Here is a 15,752-nt window from a genome sequence, read left to right as displayed (position 1 = left end):
CCCTACACATACCACATGGGATCAAATTTAAACACATGTCGTCGTCCCCCCCCCCCCCAAAAAAAAGTATTTTTAAAATCTTATTTTGGTTAACTCCTGTATAATACTTTACATGAATAGGTTAGACAAACTCCTGAAATAGCCCTATTCACAAGGATTTAACTCATTCATTGTATAAAGTCTACAATAAAAAATTATACATTTATTGCGGACTATTAGATTGTTTTTAATGTAATTGTTCTGTTGTGCGGTGTGTGTGGGAGAAGAGCTTTGGGATCCTTGTGATGAAAGGGGCTATAGAAATGTGAATTGTATTGTATTGCACTGTTACCGACTACTCAAAGAAGCCAACACCAGCATCATAAATATGAACCTATTTTATTCACAAAGAAACACTGAAATTAATTATTTATGTAACTTATAATTTAATTCATTTTATCACCTCCAAAATGGAAGATGCAACCATCTTAAAACCAAAAAAAGGAAAATAAGATCCATAAACCATTTAATTTGATCATAGTTTTACTTCACTATTTCGCTGCTACTAACGGAAAATACTTAACTAAATTGAAAGTAACAAGTGAAAAACGAATTACAAATGTTGCACGACTGGCAACATTAACGTATGTACATACTTTATTTAACAACATTTCATAAGTTTTTGGAGGGAATTTGACAAAACTATTATAAAAAAATAAACAAATCCAGCAGCGTAGAGTCAAGGGTGCTCCCATGCTGCTTCCAGGAGGACTCTGCTGCTGTGATTAAAGATGAGACGAGTTCCACACACTTGGGCAGCACTAGCACATATACTCCCATGCTGCTTCCAGGAGGACTCTGCTGCTGTGATTAAAGATGAGACGAGTTCCACACGCTTGGGCAGCACTAGCACATATACTCCCATGCTGCTTCCAGGAGGACTCTGCTGCTGTGATTAAAGATGAGACGAGTTCCACACACTTGGGCAGCACTAGCACATATACTCCCATGCTGCTTCCAGGAGGACTCTGCTGCTGTGATTAAAGATGAGACGAGTTCCACACGCTTGGGCAGCACTAGCACGTGTACAAGCAGGTTTCAGTCAGAGCAGCTAGCACTGGTGTTCTCTGGACCTAGTTCTGATAATGCTTCTGTTCCAGGATTTGTCTGCCCTATCCTATCTGTTTGCTGCTGCTCTTGTAGTTTCAGAATTAGCTCTTTGATCTCTTCCCGTTTTTTCTTCATTCGGTGCTGGGGAAACCAATCAGTCAGGTTCATCGGCAGATCAAAACTCGGGATTGAATTCTGGATGAAAAAAATAACAAACATTCTAATTCACACTGAAATGGTTCAATATTAGTCGATTTTACCTGTTGCACAGAGAAACATTTTAATATACATGTTCTAAACTAATATACTGTATAGAGAAGGGTTTAAATTACAAGTTTCACAGGTATTTATTAAACCTTCATGGTTATAAAAAGTATTAAAATAAGAACTCACCTCAAAGAAACTCCCCACATACTGCAGGATATAAACACCACAGTCACAGTAGTTAAAAACTCACCTCAAAGAAACTCTCCACATACTGCAGGATATAAACACCACAGTCACTGAAGTTGTCTTGCTGTGGGACTCGAGGACTGGAACCCCTCATTAACTCTTTAGGGAAACTTCTTTTAGTTCCCTTTCGCGCCTCCCATTCAACTTCCAAATACCTACAATACAAAAAAAACATGAATCTTCAGTAATTCTAAAAGAGAAGTAACAAAGAAAAGGGTGATTTCACTGTATCTTGTGTTCTACAGAAGTCAATTACTCAGAATATAGACTCATTTTGTGTGTAAACAGCCCCACATTAGTCCAGTAAATCAGGAGAAGCACAGATTTGGCAGCAGTGGTACATTTTAGAATAAAAGCACTTACTCACGTAACGTCTTCACCACATTTGATCTGGTAGGGCCTCTTAACGAATCCATAATCAGAATACAAGGCCTGAAAAACAGGAGAGACAGGATTGCACTGCTGCTGCTGAAGAAATGTAGAGCTTTCTCATTGTCAATGCATTGCTCACCATGGCAAGACATAACAAGTTCTGTCTTAAAAACTTTAAAACAGGTATAGTTTCTCTATCATTTTCATATTTTCCAATTAACAATATATTGTATTATTATTTTATTTTGACACTGAACAAAGTGTGGTTATGAAACAGTTGAGGGAACTGAACTGAATAATGTTGCTCTGAGAACCCAAAACAAATCTGGATTTAACACCAAGTGACAATATGGCTCTCTCCTAGTAGGATCTTTAACATTACATGAAAACTGCTGATCATTTTTCAGGTTTAATTAATTTTTACAATGATTGAGGACGACTAAGTTTTTTGAAAAAACAACGGGCTCTTTGAGGCATAAGGGGAATGATATATTAGATCAATTGTTTTATAAAAAAAAGTAAATTTTTACTGGACAGTGGTGGATGCCCTCTGTGTTCTGTATCATTTATATAGCCAGGCGCTACAACAAATCTCAAAATTTTACGACCAAAAAGTTACATGACCCCAATATGGCATAAAATTGAAAATAAAGTAAAAAATCTAAAATGGTTTAAAGATATTCACAGATTTACAACAACCTATAATCTCCCCCTCATGGGGGAATCGTAACTAACACTGCCACTGATAGATTGATTAAGAACAATGCTGATTTCCATACTCACTGCTTACAAATGGTGGGCCTCAGATGCCAGTGTCTACTTTCTGCAGAATTCATTGGGTCATCAGCAAGAGCGCCATCGTCACTAGCTTCCTCCTGTAAATCAAAACGATCATGCTTCCTCACGCTGCATCGTCACTACCTTCCTCCTGTAAATCAACACGATCATGCTTGCTCAATCTGCACTGTCACTACCTTCCTCCTGTAAATCCACACAATCATGCCTGCTCACTCTGCATCATCACTACCTTCCTCCTGTAAATCAACACAATCATGCTTGCTCACTCTGCACTGTCACTACCTTCCTCCTGTAAATCCACACAATCATGCCTGCTCACTCTGCATCGTCACTAACTTGCTCCTGTAAATCAACACAATCATGCTTGCTCACTCTGCACTGTCACTGCCTTCTAACTGTAAATCCACACGATCATGCTTCCTCACGCTGCATCGTCACTACCTTCCTCCTGTAAATCAACATGATCATGCCTGCTCACTCTGCATCATCATTGCCTTCCTCTTGTAAATCAACACGGTCATGCCTGCTCACTCTCCATTCTTCCTAGTCATGTGATATCGTACAGTATGTGCTTCTGTACAATACTGGTGGAATCAACATAGTTGAAAGGTAACTGTCACATGATTCCTCAAGACCAGGAATAACAAACAAATGGCAAAGCACAGGCCTGCAATTAACGTGGCAATCGTGTCTGAGAAACAGAAAAAAAATAATAGAAATCTACATTTTTCTAGTATCATAATTCAGACCTATCAGGAATCATTGCAATCATCAAAGAACACAGTCAGGAAGGCAAATAAAACATATTTAAATGCCATTAGTCTTAATTGTTGGTCCTGAAATGTACTATTTTAAAGACACGTCTGATAAAACGTATATTAACACAAATAAAATAGTTAAATATTATATTCAAAATATATTTATTGCAACAATGGCATCAGGAACTTTATTTACCTGGCTGGAGTCTTGATCATCAGAAAAAGTGAACGTGTCATCATCTCCGTTTATTGAGGGACTGTAACTAACCCTGATCCTTTGCAAGCCATCTTAAAAAGAAAAACATCATACACAGTCACGCTGGAAAAGACGTTCTCGTTAATATAAAAGACATGCCTATACTAACTCATTGCTAAGCCTTACACACCTTGACTTTCAAAGTTACATTTCAAAGGAATAACTGACTGATCTGTCTGCACTGTGCCCCAACCCCCCCTCCCAGGATAACACTGTAAATGTGATGTTGCAATTCTACAGTCTTATCCAGGTTAACAAACTCAATAAATCAATACATATTTGTAGCAATGTCATTTCGGTCAAATTTTCTGTCAGCTACAGTTAATATATTTTAAAATAGGAAGTACATTTGCAAAGGTGATAGCAACATGACAATCTACAAAATCTGTTTCAAACCATCCATCAACAGTCCAAAACAGTCCAAAGCACCTTTGACCATTGTTCCATAGTCCAAGTCCTGTGTTTTTACAGTATAATCGTAAATCTCGAAAAACTACTCACTTCTAAATCTTTTGTAGTCATTTTTGTATTACTTTAGTATAAATACATGTTAATTTGTATTTATATGTTGTTTTTTTCTGACTTTATGTGAACGAAAAGACATACATTTGCCCGTTTTCCCACTGGAAATAGTGATATTTTGAAATATCACTGTCCTGGTCACAAAAGCGAAGTTTGTGGGGAATAATAGCCATTTTCTATACTTCTGAGACATAAGCAATTAGGAAATAACACTTACTACGCAGGAACAAAAATTGTGTCACATAGTGTTATGCTTCAGATACCACACCTTGAAAATCGAGTGATGCAAGCTATTTCACTCAATGTTTTTCCTTCTTTACGCAAGTCAAGGTTGTTATAATAGTAGAAAACACTAGTGGAGGCTTTGAGTAAATTGTTGATGCTCATAATGCATCAGAGTAGAACAATGCAACATGCCTAAGACTTTTGCACAGCAGTGTACATATAAAGGGCTGTCACTCAATAAACAATTTTGATCATTGAATCTATGGGCTAGTTGATTAAATCGGTAGATTAATCCATCCAGATTTTTAATAAAGGTAACATTCTTATAGCATCTGTCCTCCATAGCAATCCTTCTAATCAATAGAATCTAAAAGCATTTTTATTACTTATACTTTTTTTTAGTAAATGTAACAAATTTTCACAGAACAACTGTTCATTCAGGCCACTGTGTGTCAGTCACATACCTGAAAACACAAGACAGCTTTGCTGCGTTTACCATTACAGGTACGTACCTGGCTTCCTGTACTTCCCTTTTTTATTGCATCTAGCATAATCGGAGACACTGAAGAGATGAAATCGTTCTGAATCTTGTTAGAGGTACCCAAGAATACTGTGGCTATTGATAAGTGATTATTTAACATGCTGTCATAGAAAGTATCATAGAAAGTAATCCCACATAATTACCTCTATTTTAGTAATTAGTTCCTTCATCGTAGGGATGGGTCAGTACACCGTTTTTTTGGTTTACTGCAGTTTAGGTACATTACGTTATCAATACCGTTCCTTTTATTCTACACTGCAATTATCGTAATTCGTTTATAAAATGGTTAATGCATTTTTCAACTGCAAACACACTTCTTCTAAATCAAGCGCTGGTACTTGCAGCCTTAGCAAAGTGTTTGAGGAAGATGAGGAAGACTTTTCAATGCTGCGTTCTGTTACCCAGAGCTTGCTGCGCCTGCTGCTGTCTTTCAGCTGTCACATGCAGCTTTTAGAGAATTGCAGTACAGCATACATTTTCAACATCCTACATTTACATTTGTCTGGATTATCAACAGTCAGTTTAATGTAATTGATTAACATTAACTTTATTGTAAAATTACACATTACTTATCACAGATTTAGTACATTATTTTTGTTTAAATAACTGATTCATTTATTTAATATAGCGTTGACAAGGCTGTTCACGGCTTCACTGTACAATGATAAAATGTTGTTTGCCTTTGCGAACAAGGTGCAGCAGTAGTATATATATATATATATATATATATATATATATATATATATATATATATATATATATATATATATATATATATATAATTTTTGTAGGCAAACATATGGAACCTTTATAATGTATAATGTAGACAAGTGTTTGTTTGTTCAACCAGTGCCCCGTTTACTCCTTTAGTGCTGTTCTCTGCCATTTCTGGTTCGTCGGTCACAGTCCTGTATTCCTCCAACATATTGCCATTACAGTTTTCCTCTTTGAAAACAGCTCTATTAGAGTCACTGTCTGCACTTGTGTCTATAGCATCTAGGGCAGGTGCTTTACTGGGTGTGTTTGGAGGGTTAAACACCCTCGTGGAATGAAGTCTTCCTGCTGTATTATCCGGTTCCTCTGGAGATGAAACACTGCTCTCTTCCGCTGTGGAACTGTTCATCGTTATCAGTGGACACTTGTACAAAGGATTTGGTTCATGCTGAGGGCTACTCAAACCAGGATAACAAATGACAGCCAAAAACCAATGGGCTCTAAATAAAATAAAAACATCTATATATTAGTATGTACAGGTACTTCATATAACAAGGCTGCTGGGTCTTGCAAATAGTGCAATTATACCCCCAGATTCTACTCTCAATAATCAAGTTAAAGAATGGCTTTTTATCTAGGCATATGTAAATGGACAGACAGCCCATATACCACAGAATATAATGCTCTCAATAGCTTGCGCTAAAGAATGTCTGAAACAAGTATCACCACAACTGGAAGTGTTTTCAGTGTTAGTACAAAAAGGCACGGCCCTTTTTAAAAACAAAAGCGCTGTTTTACAGTTACAGTAATGTTAATGCACTGTGTGCATGCCATGCTTGGAACTCACGATTCATTTATAGGGACGACAATGAAATCCTTTTGAAAAAGGTCCACATGGCGAGTCCAGGTTTTCACTCTCTTGTGTTTTCTCTGCTGTATTCTGTAATGCAATGAGACATGTTTTATCATTTGGTAGCTGCTGTTTTACGGGTAAAGCTTCATCAAACGGCCAACAGGAATATAGTAGTCTCTGCGTACAGGAACACACCCTAAGAGAACAACCTTGTGGTGAAACTGATTCCCCCCATTGTAAATATGCATGTACAGTATTAAAAAATCACCTTCATTTGAAAGACTTTCATAGTGACGTGTATGGGATTTGTCAAAGCCAATAATCCAAAGCAAGCAGAACAGCAACTCTTTAAACTCACGTGAGGTTAGCAGTGTCCTGAACGTTTCTTCTCTCTCTCTGATTGAGCCTCTTGTAGAAGAAGGAGCTGAACACATGACTCCTCTGGGCATCTTCTTTCTTTAACTTCTCAAGGACCAGATATCTAGAGGTAGCACAGACCAATAAAACAAACAAAAACAAAACAGCTCTTAGCAAACTGCAAAGGAGTCTTCTAGGTCAGTGCATCTTTAAAATACATAGTATTGTTCAAGAACAGAAAAAAATTCACAATAAGGCAATACAAATACCCATTTTGTACTTAACTGTTCACATCAAACTAAACATGTTTATATAAAACTTACTTTAAATAAAAATCAATGATGACATCATTTAAAAATTCTCCTTCATTTAAACAGAGGAGATCCTCGTTTGTGACAGAAATACCACCTTTGGCAGGGGCTGGCGGATACACTATTAACCTGCAAAATAAAACAGAAAACATAACGAATATGCTGTGAAAATAGGGGAAAAAAGCTAAATCCTTGTGATTAAGAATATAAGGTAAAACCTGAGACAAGTCAAATCGATAAACACTTTCTGATCGAGCCTTCATTATCCTAAAGATCCAAAATATTAAAACATCTTACTTTTCAATTGGGCCTGTAAAGACAGTGTGCTTATCTGCCATTTCTTCATCATCCTCAAAGAATTGGTGTGCTGAAGTTTGAAGACGTGTTGCAATGGTGCGCGGCAGCATGCTCGAGTCACAAGCCTGCTACATGATAAAATAAATTGATTGTTTACATACACACACACACAATTTGACGGGACATTTCCCCTTCATTACACCCCCAATAAGACGTACTTATGCCATTGTCTGCATTCATACAGTATTCATAGTCACAAATGGTCTTGCATTAGCTATTTGTTTGCTTCCTTACCTTGTCCTTTTGAGAATTTTCCACATAGCTTTTAGTAAATCGCACTAGCCTTCTGTTTGCTTCTTCAAAATTTAATTTCACCAAAAAGTCACTTATTTCATTAGCCGTGCCAACTGCTTGAAGTATTTCTTCCAATATAGCGTGCTCCTGTGCAGATAACCCATTCTCAAAAATCAAGACAATGTATTGTTCATCAGGACCTACAAAACAATGGAGATGTACATCATTTCCACCTCTACAAAACCTTTAATTTGGAGAAACTACAGACAACTCAAATACATTCTATCCATGCCACTCTGTCATATATCATTAGCATATCTACCTAGACATTCTAGGGTTAAACAAAAAATAAATATATACAAAAACAACTCGACTGATTCAGCAATACAGCGCTGGCTTTGTTTTAAAAGTGTTTTTTACTCTGCTGCCACCTTGTGGTAAGCAATTTTATAGTCTCATGATTACACTGAAATGAGGATTTCTTTCTGAAGTAGTATGTCAGTAACATAAATTTCCCACCACGGCTGCAAATTCAAAATCTGAGTTCTCATAAGTTTGTACAGAACACTATAGAATAAGAATGTACAAGTTTCCCTCAGAACACTAGGTTATTATCATAACCATGGTTCCCTGAAATACAAATGTAACCATTAGTGAATGGGTATTTACCTCCTAAGACCCGATACCTGAATAAAATGCAGTAAAGCTGTTCAGCCGAGCCCATCGGTATAAAGGACTGCACACACAGATCTCAGCATCATTTTTCCTTCAAGCCTGCTGCAATCATGGATGCAGAGACCTTGAAGGTTAATGGTTACATTTTTACTTCAGGGAACCACGGATATGATAATAACCCAATGTTCCATTTCAAGTACGAAATGTAACCATTACTGAATGGGTTAGTATACCCAAGTCGTCGCAAGGGCAAGACTGCTGCATGACTCAAATGTTTCAAGGTTAAACCGAGGCTGCCTTGGGCATTACCATTTGGAACCCCAGTATCAAGTAGATAGGGCTAAATTGAGAGAGAAACTATGCCTTTGTTGCAAGGGTCAACTGAGAAGCCAACCTTAACACTCTAGTTACAAAACCAGGGCACTAAGTCTGTAGAACCTAGTAAAAGTATGGGGAGTAGCCCACACTGCTGCATTGCAAATGTCCTTGTATGCATCCTGGAATAAAGCCCACAAAGTTGCCATGCCCCTGGGGGAATGGGCAGTGAGCTTTTCTGGAGGGGGCAAGTTGGCTCGCTCATGGGCAGTCCTGACTGCATCTGCTATCCATTTGGTCAGCCTCTGTAGACAGGGCTTGACAATGGGACTTTGCTCCATAACAGACAAAAATTGTTCGGTCTGCCTCTAACTTTTTGTCCTGTCAACATAATACACTAGGGCCCGCACTGGACAGAGTGCATGGAGATGCTGCTCTCTATCAGACTGGACAGGAGGCAGATGAAAAGCCTCCAATTCCACAGACTGGATGCCATAAAATGCAGAGATAGTCTTCGGCAAAAAAGCAGGATTGGTACGGAGCGTAACTTTGTCCTGGCTTCTGCAAAAATTAAGGAGGCTTTCGCAATTGAAAATGTCTGCATCTCATTCACCTGCTTTGCAGAGGTGATTGCAAGCAAGAAAGCTGCTTTGAACGATAAAAACATCTGCTCAGCTGAATGCAAGGGCTCGAATGGAGGTTTCATGAGTGCATCAAGCACCCCATTAAGTCTCCAGTGAGGAACAATGTCCTTTATAGGCAGCTGAAGTCACCAAGCTCCTTCCAAAAATTGCCCTGCCAGGAAGTGAGCTCCTGGGGAGACCGAGTCAATTTTGACATGGCAAGCTGAAATAGATGCCAGATAGACATTTAAAATAGAGGGGGATTTGACCTTGTCAAACAGGTCCTGTAAAAATTGCAGAAACTGCCATGGGACAGGTCGTGCGGTCGTGGTACCCATATTGGGAATGTGTGGACGCTGCTCTGGCATTTTGTAGGATGTCAATAACCCTATTGGACAGACCCAAATGGCTCAAATGCATTCGTTCAGGGACCAGACCCAGAGCTGCAGGCTGAGCTGCAGGTCTCGAGCTTACACCATGCCATAGCAGGTCCAGGGGTCGGATGTGCCTGACTTCGTTACAGCACCAACGCAGCCACCGAGGTGGTCTCACACGGGCTGGTCCTCGAAGGAGCTGCACGAGGGCCTGAAAACAGAAGACCTGTGGGACAATAATCTCGTGTGACTAGAGCACACTGGCCCGATCATGCCTGACTTTCTCCTTCGTATAGCGCTCGCCTGGAGCTCTGCTGAGCAGCTTTGTTATCTTAATCAAGCTTTGGGTCTTTAGGAGGTAAATATCCATCTGGTAAACATTTGTACTTGAAAAGGAACCTGATATTATAAACAACTTATGGTAAATAATGTTAATACTAAATTTCATTACAACTGGACAAGCGGTCTTCCAGATATATGGAGACATTTGTGAAGTGTGACATAAGTACAGATGGACGACCGCTTGCACTACAGCAGGGGATTTCAATTACTGGTGCGCAAAACAATAATATCACAAAAATATCACTGTAGGCCATTGTAGTTCTTACTGGCCTGAATGGCAGGGAAGTGACCATTCTGATGTCACGTCCTAGCACACATTAAGGGAAGCATACTTCAGGAGTGGATATTTCATGGCTGCAACAAGACTAAATAAAAAAAAAAAAAAAAAAATTACAAACCTTAGAATGTTCATTAGATTATGCTGGACAATAATGAGTTTTACAGTGCGACATACAAACCTATGACAGCCTCCACTATACTTCCTTTGCCAGGGATTTCATTGTCTGTGGTGAAGGGAAAGACATTACATAGCTTTCAGAATGCAAAAACAAAAGCAATCATACTTACTAGCTCCTTTGCAATCATACCACACCCCTCCGTTCTCCCTGGACATTTTCAAATGTGTCTGTAGACTCAAACAGGCCCCTGGTGTGGTTTGGAAAAAGATGACTGGCAACTTTTTGGCTGAGCACCATTCACAGCGGACGAGTTCTGATGTTCTCAGCATAACCTGCTGCACACCATCCTCTGTAGGAGCTTTAGCAATGGAAACAAAACAGATTGTTTTCAAGTATCAATCAAGTATAATTCCCCAGACTGGAGAAACACCAGCTAAATGGGGATTCTTCCTGCTATTAAAAGTTGCCTCAGGAAAGTTACATGCTCATGACACATATTCTTTATGTGGGGATCAATTTCTGTAGAACAGCTTATTCATGGGTTGAATTTCTCTCTACTATATGTCCAGTTTGTTTGTGTGTGGGGGGAAAAAAAAAAAAAAAATTCATGGAATATACCAGGGGTGCCCAAACTTTACAGTGCAGAGGTCTGCTAGCAAGGATACTGTGGGACCGTGGGCCACAATGTGACCAAATTGCATGGATTGCAAACTTCAAGTGCATTTATTTGTGTTGCTAGCCATTTCAATAGTTCGGCTTACTAAACTAAGCAAAACCAAGCAAAAGTGCACTACACTTAGAGAACGCTTGTTTATGGCTCTGACTCTCTGGAACTCTCTCCCAGCTTTGGTGTGTGATGCTCCCACCGTCGCTCGCTTTAAAACAACTCTCAAGACCCTGCTGTGTTGCTGCTACTATTTTATGTATTATGCTATTATCATGCAATATGCATTTTTCACTGTATTTAATGTATTATGCATTGCTTTTTACTGTATCATATATTACACATCTCTGTATTTAAAGTATTACGGATTTTTTTCTTGTCGCTATCTTGTAAAGCGTACTGTGATGGTGGTCCACTATGAAAGGTGCGATATAAAATAAATATTGATTGATTGATCATATGTACAGTAGTCCACAAATCAGGTTTAGCATTTTACTGGCATTATCATAATAACCAGGATAAAATATGAAACACTGATAAAGGCGTGTTGACTGACTCGTTGCTCTAAAACAGGTTCACTGCTGTGTATTACCAGATTGTAATTTAAATGAAAACACATAATTAATCCTCTCAATTGTTTCTTTCCTAACTCTGCAATGCTATTTGCAAGATTTAACAAGAGGTGTGTCTCCAGACAGAATGTCTTTATGAAACAAACTGTGTGTAGTGTAGTAACTACATCCACACTGTAAAGATATTAATTTCCTTTAAAGGAAAGTATAGCTAGAAAAATAGCTTTGAGCTCATTTCTTCATCATCAGATAATATAATTAAACACGTCAGAAAATATAATTAAAAATTAACAAACAGCCATGGTTTAACATTGCTGATAGGTTTATTAAAAGTCAAGTAATGTGGAAAGAAATAAACTAAACAATAATGAAATACGCAATGAATTTAGCTTACTTGCTATGGGAACGCTCCCCCTTGAACGCAGTTCCGTAGGTCTTAGTTTTTCAGCAAAGAATCAGTGCTTTGCCATTGTTGCCATCTTATTTGCTTTCTTATTCTCCGAGTTTATCTGGCATTATGATATTTAATGGTATTGACTCGTCCATGCTCACGCAAATTACAGCAAAACTTTAAGAATAGTATCCCACCATCCTCCTATAGATAATCAGATTTTTTTTTAGCGCTATCTTTTAGTGAAAGATTGCATTTCGGTTTCTTCATTGGTGCTGCTGTCATGTTGAGTTTCAGCAGAGACGTGTGGAGTGAATAGTGATGAATAAACTCACCTTGCAAAAATAATAATGCAAGAAGCCCGCCCCTTTTACTTATGAGTGTGTGTGGACGGACAAAAGCCATCTGACATTACTGTTATTTGCTGGTGAAAAGCTGTCAATATTGTTATTATTTGGCAAAGATGGGGTCACTTCCCCATCCTTAAATAAACATGTGAGAATGTGGCTGGAGCCTTAAAAAGGTTCAATCAAAATTGTTTGATCAATGGGTAGTTAAGGCTCCAGCCACAGGATATAAAAGACTGTCTTGGCTCATTGTGGGAGTGTGTCAGAGGAGAGACAAAACATGAGTCAGTGAAATATCAATTGCTATAATAATATATACTTGAACACATAGTTTGTTTTCCCTGTTGTTTTGTTGGTTTAGCCAACATGCCTTTTTCATTTGTGCTTCGTCTTTTGCTTGGTTTAAATATTTACTTTTGTTTACTTAATAAAACACAGAGCGCTAATGCACCTCAGTTTTGTACTTCTTCCTGGTCCATGACGTCACCACCCACACGCACCACTCAAGCCCACCCGATGGCATTACTATACACTTAAAATGTGTATTTTCGACTTGAACGTTCTGATTAAATCTGTACCAGTTTCAAAATGCTTGAGATGATGATATTTCTGAAATGGTCATTTTTTTACAAAGAAATAAAACAAAAACCATCAAAAGTCTGGAGTATTGTGAGGGATCACGTGACCTGCAGACAGGAACGGACGCCCGAGTCTGCTGTTCCCTTCCACTCGACAGTAATTTTTTTCCTTTAAACTTTATCTGGGCATTTTTCAGCAACTTAATTCGATAAAAGTTATTATAAAATATCGGAGATGGCAATGAAACGTTATAAAGACATGAGTTCCTCACTATTAAAGAAAAATTTAAAAAGGATATGAGTATCTACCTCCCCGAGTCACAGCTGCGTGCTTCGGTTAAGGATTTGCTGAAACAATAGCTCGGGGATTTGCAGCCCCTAATGAGACAAGTGATTCGGGAACAACTTCACGGTTTAATGGAGAGGCACGGATCCTTGGAAAAGGATATGAAAACATTTACTTTAAGTTTGACACTATGCAGGTAACTGTTTGGGTGGTCACACAGGAGTTAGCTGAAACCAGACTCACTGCTGATAGCTTGCAGGTGAAACTGGTCCAGTACGAGGACAAACAGCGCCAAAATAATCTAAGGCTTGTTGGGTTAGACGAGGGCGAAGAGCAGGATGACCCTATCAAATTCCTCCAACGCAATCTTCCTAAATGGATTCCGGCTTTGGAGGGCAGATCTATTGAGATCGAAAGAGCCCACCACATCTATAGCGGAAAGGAAGGCCGTAGATTTTCTTGATTTTCAAGCTGCTGCGTTACAACCTCCAGGCCATTCTCGCTGGAGCTCGGACCAGCTCCGCCCTGAAGCACGGTGGCTGTTCACTTTGCTTTTTCCCGGATTACAGCAATGTCACAGCTCAGAAAAGACAGGCCATGGCGCAATCCAGGAAACGGCTGATTCAGAAGGGGATCAAGTCTTTCCTAATTTATCCAGCTCTGGTTAAGGTGTTTCATGGGGGGAAACACTGGCTATTTAAAACATCTATGGAAGCTGAAGATTTCATGGTCTCTTTGGAGTCTCCGGGTCCTTTTTCGGCAATTGACGCAACAGCAAGGGATCTGAACTGTGAAGCAATGTCTGAAGTTAACCAGGACTTAAGGTTTGACAACACTGACATTACAGATTGCTCATTGCTTATTTGTTAATGTGGTTCCATTTGTGCTATACCGTAAAGTGCTTTTTTTTCTTTGGGGCTAGGTGTATAAGGTTACGAAATAATAAAGCCGATATGCAGATATTTTTTGTCTTGTGGTTGAGTTGGAGTCGGGGCAGGGGTTTAGAGATCAGAGCGTTACCTTGCTGTGTTGAGGGGTCACGAATCAGACAGAGTAATTTCTACCTCTCTGCTGACTGGCTTGTGTTTATTGTTATGTCTCAGTGTTGACTTTCTATGAATCTGTTCTTTATTGATGTTCTATTTGCCAGTGCTTGACTACAATTACACTGTATTGTTTTGCATAACATCTGTCCGATATCTATTTTAACTGGTACATTATCTTTTCACACAATGTGCTCTTTTCTGCAAATTGTAGAATACACCCTATGTCTGTCTTAATTTTGTTCGTTTTCCCGAGAGAGAGGTTTTCGTTTGTTGATCCACCATGCTGGCTGATCTTAATAGTCTATCTATCTTTGAACGTCCGTGGTTTAAATACTCGGGTTAAACGCATAAAGTGTTTAGATTTTTTGCATTGTAAAAGGATATCGATTGCATTAACACAGGAATCTCACCTTAAATCTGAGGTCATTCACCGCTTTCAAATAATAAAGCTAAGGGGGTTCTTATATTAGTAAATAGGAAACTAAAACTTTCTGTTGAAGGATCTGGGGGTGACGACTCAGGGCGTTCTGTTTATTTGCCAGGTTCCTTGAACAATGTTAAATTTGCTTTTGTTTCTATTTATATCCCTGATGACTATGATATTCACTTTCTTCCTGGTATAGCGAATGCTTGTCTAGATTTCTCTGAGCACCAGTTAATAACAGGAGAAGATTTCAATGCAGTAAGCAGTCCGGTTTTAGATCGATCTAATCCCAATTCAGCTGATAATTGTTTGAATTCGTCAGTAGTTTTTAATAATTTTATTAGAGATACTAATTCGCGGGATATTTGGCGTTTGAAGAATGATAATGCAAGGGACTACACCTTTTTGACACAAAACCTATTCTCGGATTGACTATATTCTTACCTCATCTACACTTATTAAATGTGACAAATTGACATACTGCCAATAATAATTTTGGATTATTTCCCTGTGCAGTGTAATATATTACCTACAATACGCCCTCCACGTGCAAAGAGATGTTGTTTTAATACTTCTGTTTTACAAAATTCTGAGTTTATTACACAACTTAATAAACTACAAGAATTTATTAAATTTAATCTCAGTTCTGCTAAGAATCCTCAGGTTCTTTGGGAAGTTTTCCGAGAGGTAATTGCACTGCATTTTCTTCCCATATACACACCTCTAAAAACAAACAAATTAACCTACTAACCCAAATTCAAATTTTAGAGAAAAGGACAGAAGCAGGCTTTTTCTGATGATAGAGCAAAACAATTAAATAGTCTCAAAACCAAATTTAAATCCCTGACGTTGTCGTGAGCAGAATTCCTCATTCTTC

General features: G+C 38.6%; 1 protein-coding gene across 9 annotated transcripts in view; it reads right to left on the bottom strand.

The window, feature by feature from the left end:
• Positions 1-408: 408 nt before the first annotated feature.
• Positions 409-15,752, bottom strand: part of senp6a (SUMO specific peptidase 6a) — a 45,559-nt gene continuing 30,215 nt past the window's right edge. For 3 of the 9 annotated variants that reach the window (XM_041249495.1, XM_041249497.1, XM_041249496.1), the window contains 12 exons: positions 10,737-10,925; positions 7,841-8,040; positions 7,547-7,674; positions 7,262-7,378; positions 6,940-7,062; positions 6,576-6,668; positions 5,831-6,228; positions 3,667-3,761; positions 2,698-2,789; positions 1,906-1,974; positions 1,547-1,697; positions 409-1,284 (listed from right to left, as the gene is read on the bottom strand). In XM_041249495.1, the coding sequence (XP_041105429.1) occupies positions 1,078-1,284; positions 1,547-1,697; positions 1,906-1,974; positions 2,698-2,789; positions 3,667-3,761; positions 5,831-6,228; positions 6,576-6,668; positions 6,940-7,062; positions 7,262-7,378; positions 7,547-7,674; positions 7,841-8,040; positions 10,737-10,925 (1,862 nt within the window). In that variant the 3' untranslated portion in view covers positions 409-1,077. Of the gene's footprint in view, positions 1,285-1,546; positions 1,698-1,905; positions 1,975-2,697; positions 3,404-3,666; positions 3,762-5,830; positions 6,229-6,575; positions 6,669-6,939; positions 7,063-7,261; positions 7,379-7,546; positions 7,675-7,840; positions 8,041-10,736; positions 10,926-15,752 lie in introns of those variants that run through there. The other 6 variants (XM_041249498.1, XM_041249501.1, XM_041249503.1 and 3 more) reach the window with 6 other exon arrangements.

This window comes from Polyodon spathula, chromosome 5 (genome assembly GCF_017654505.1).
Source record: "Polyodon spathula isolate WHYD16114869_AA chromosome 5, ASM1765450v1, whole genome shotgun sequence".
NCBI lineage: Eukaryota > Metazoa > Chordata > Actinopteri > Acipenseriformes > Polyodontidae > Polyodon > Polyodon spathula.
Note: the sequence above shows the minus strand (reverse complement) of the source record. Positions and strands in the feature narration are given on the sequence as shown.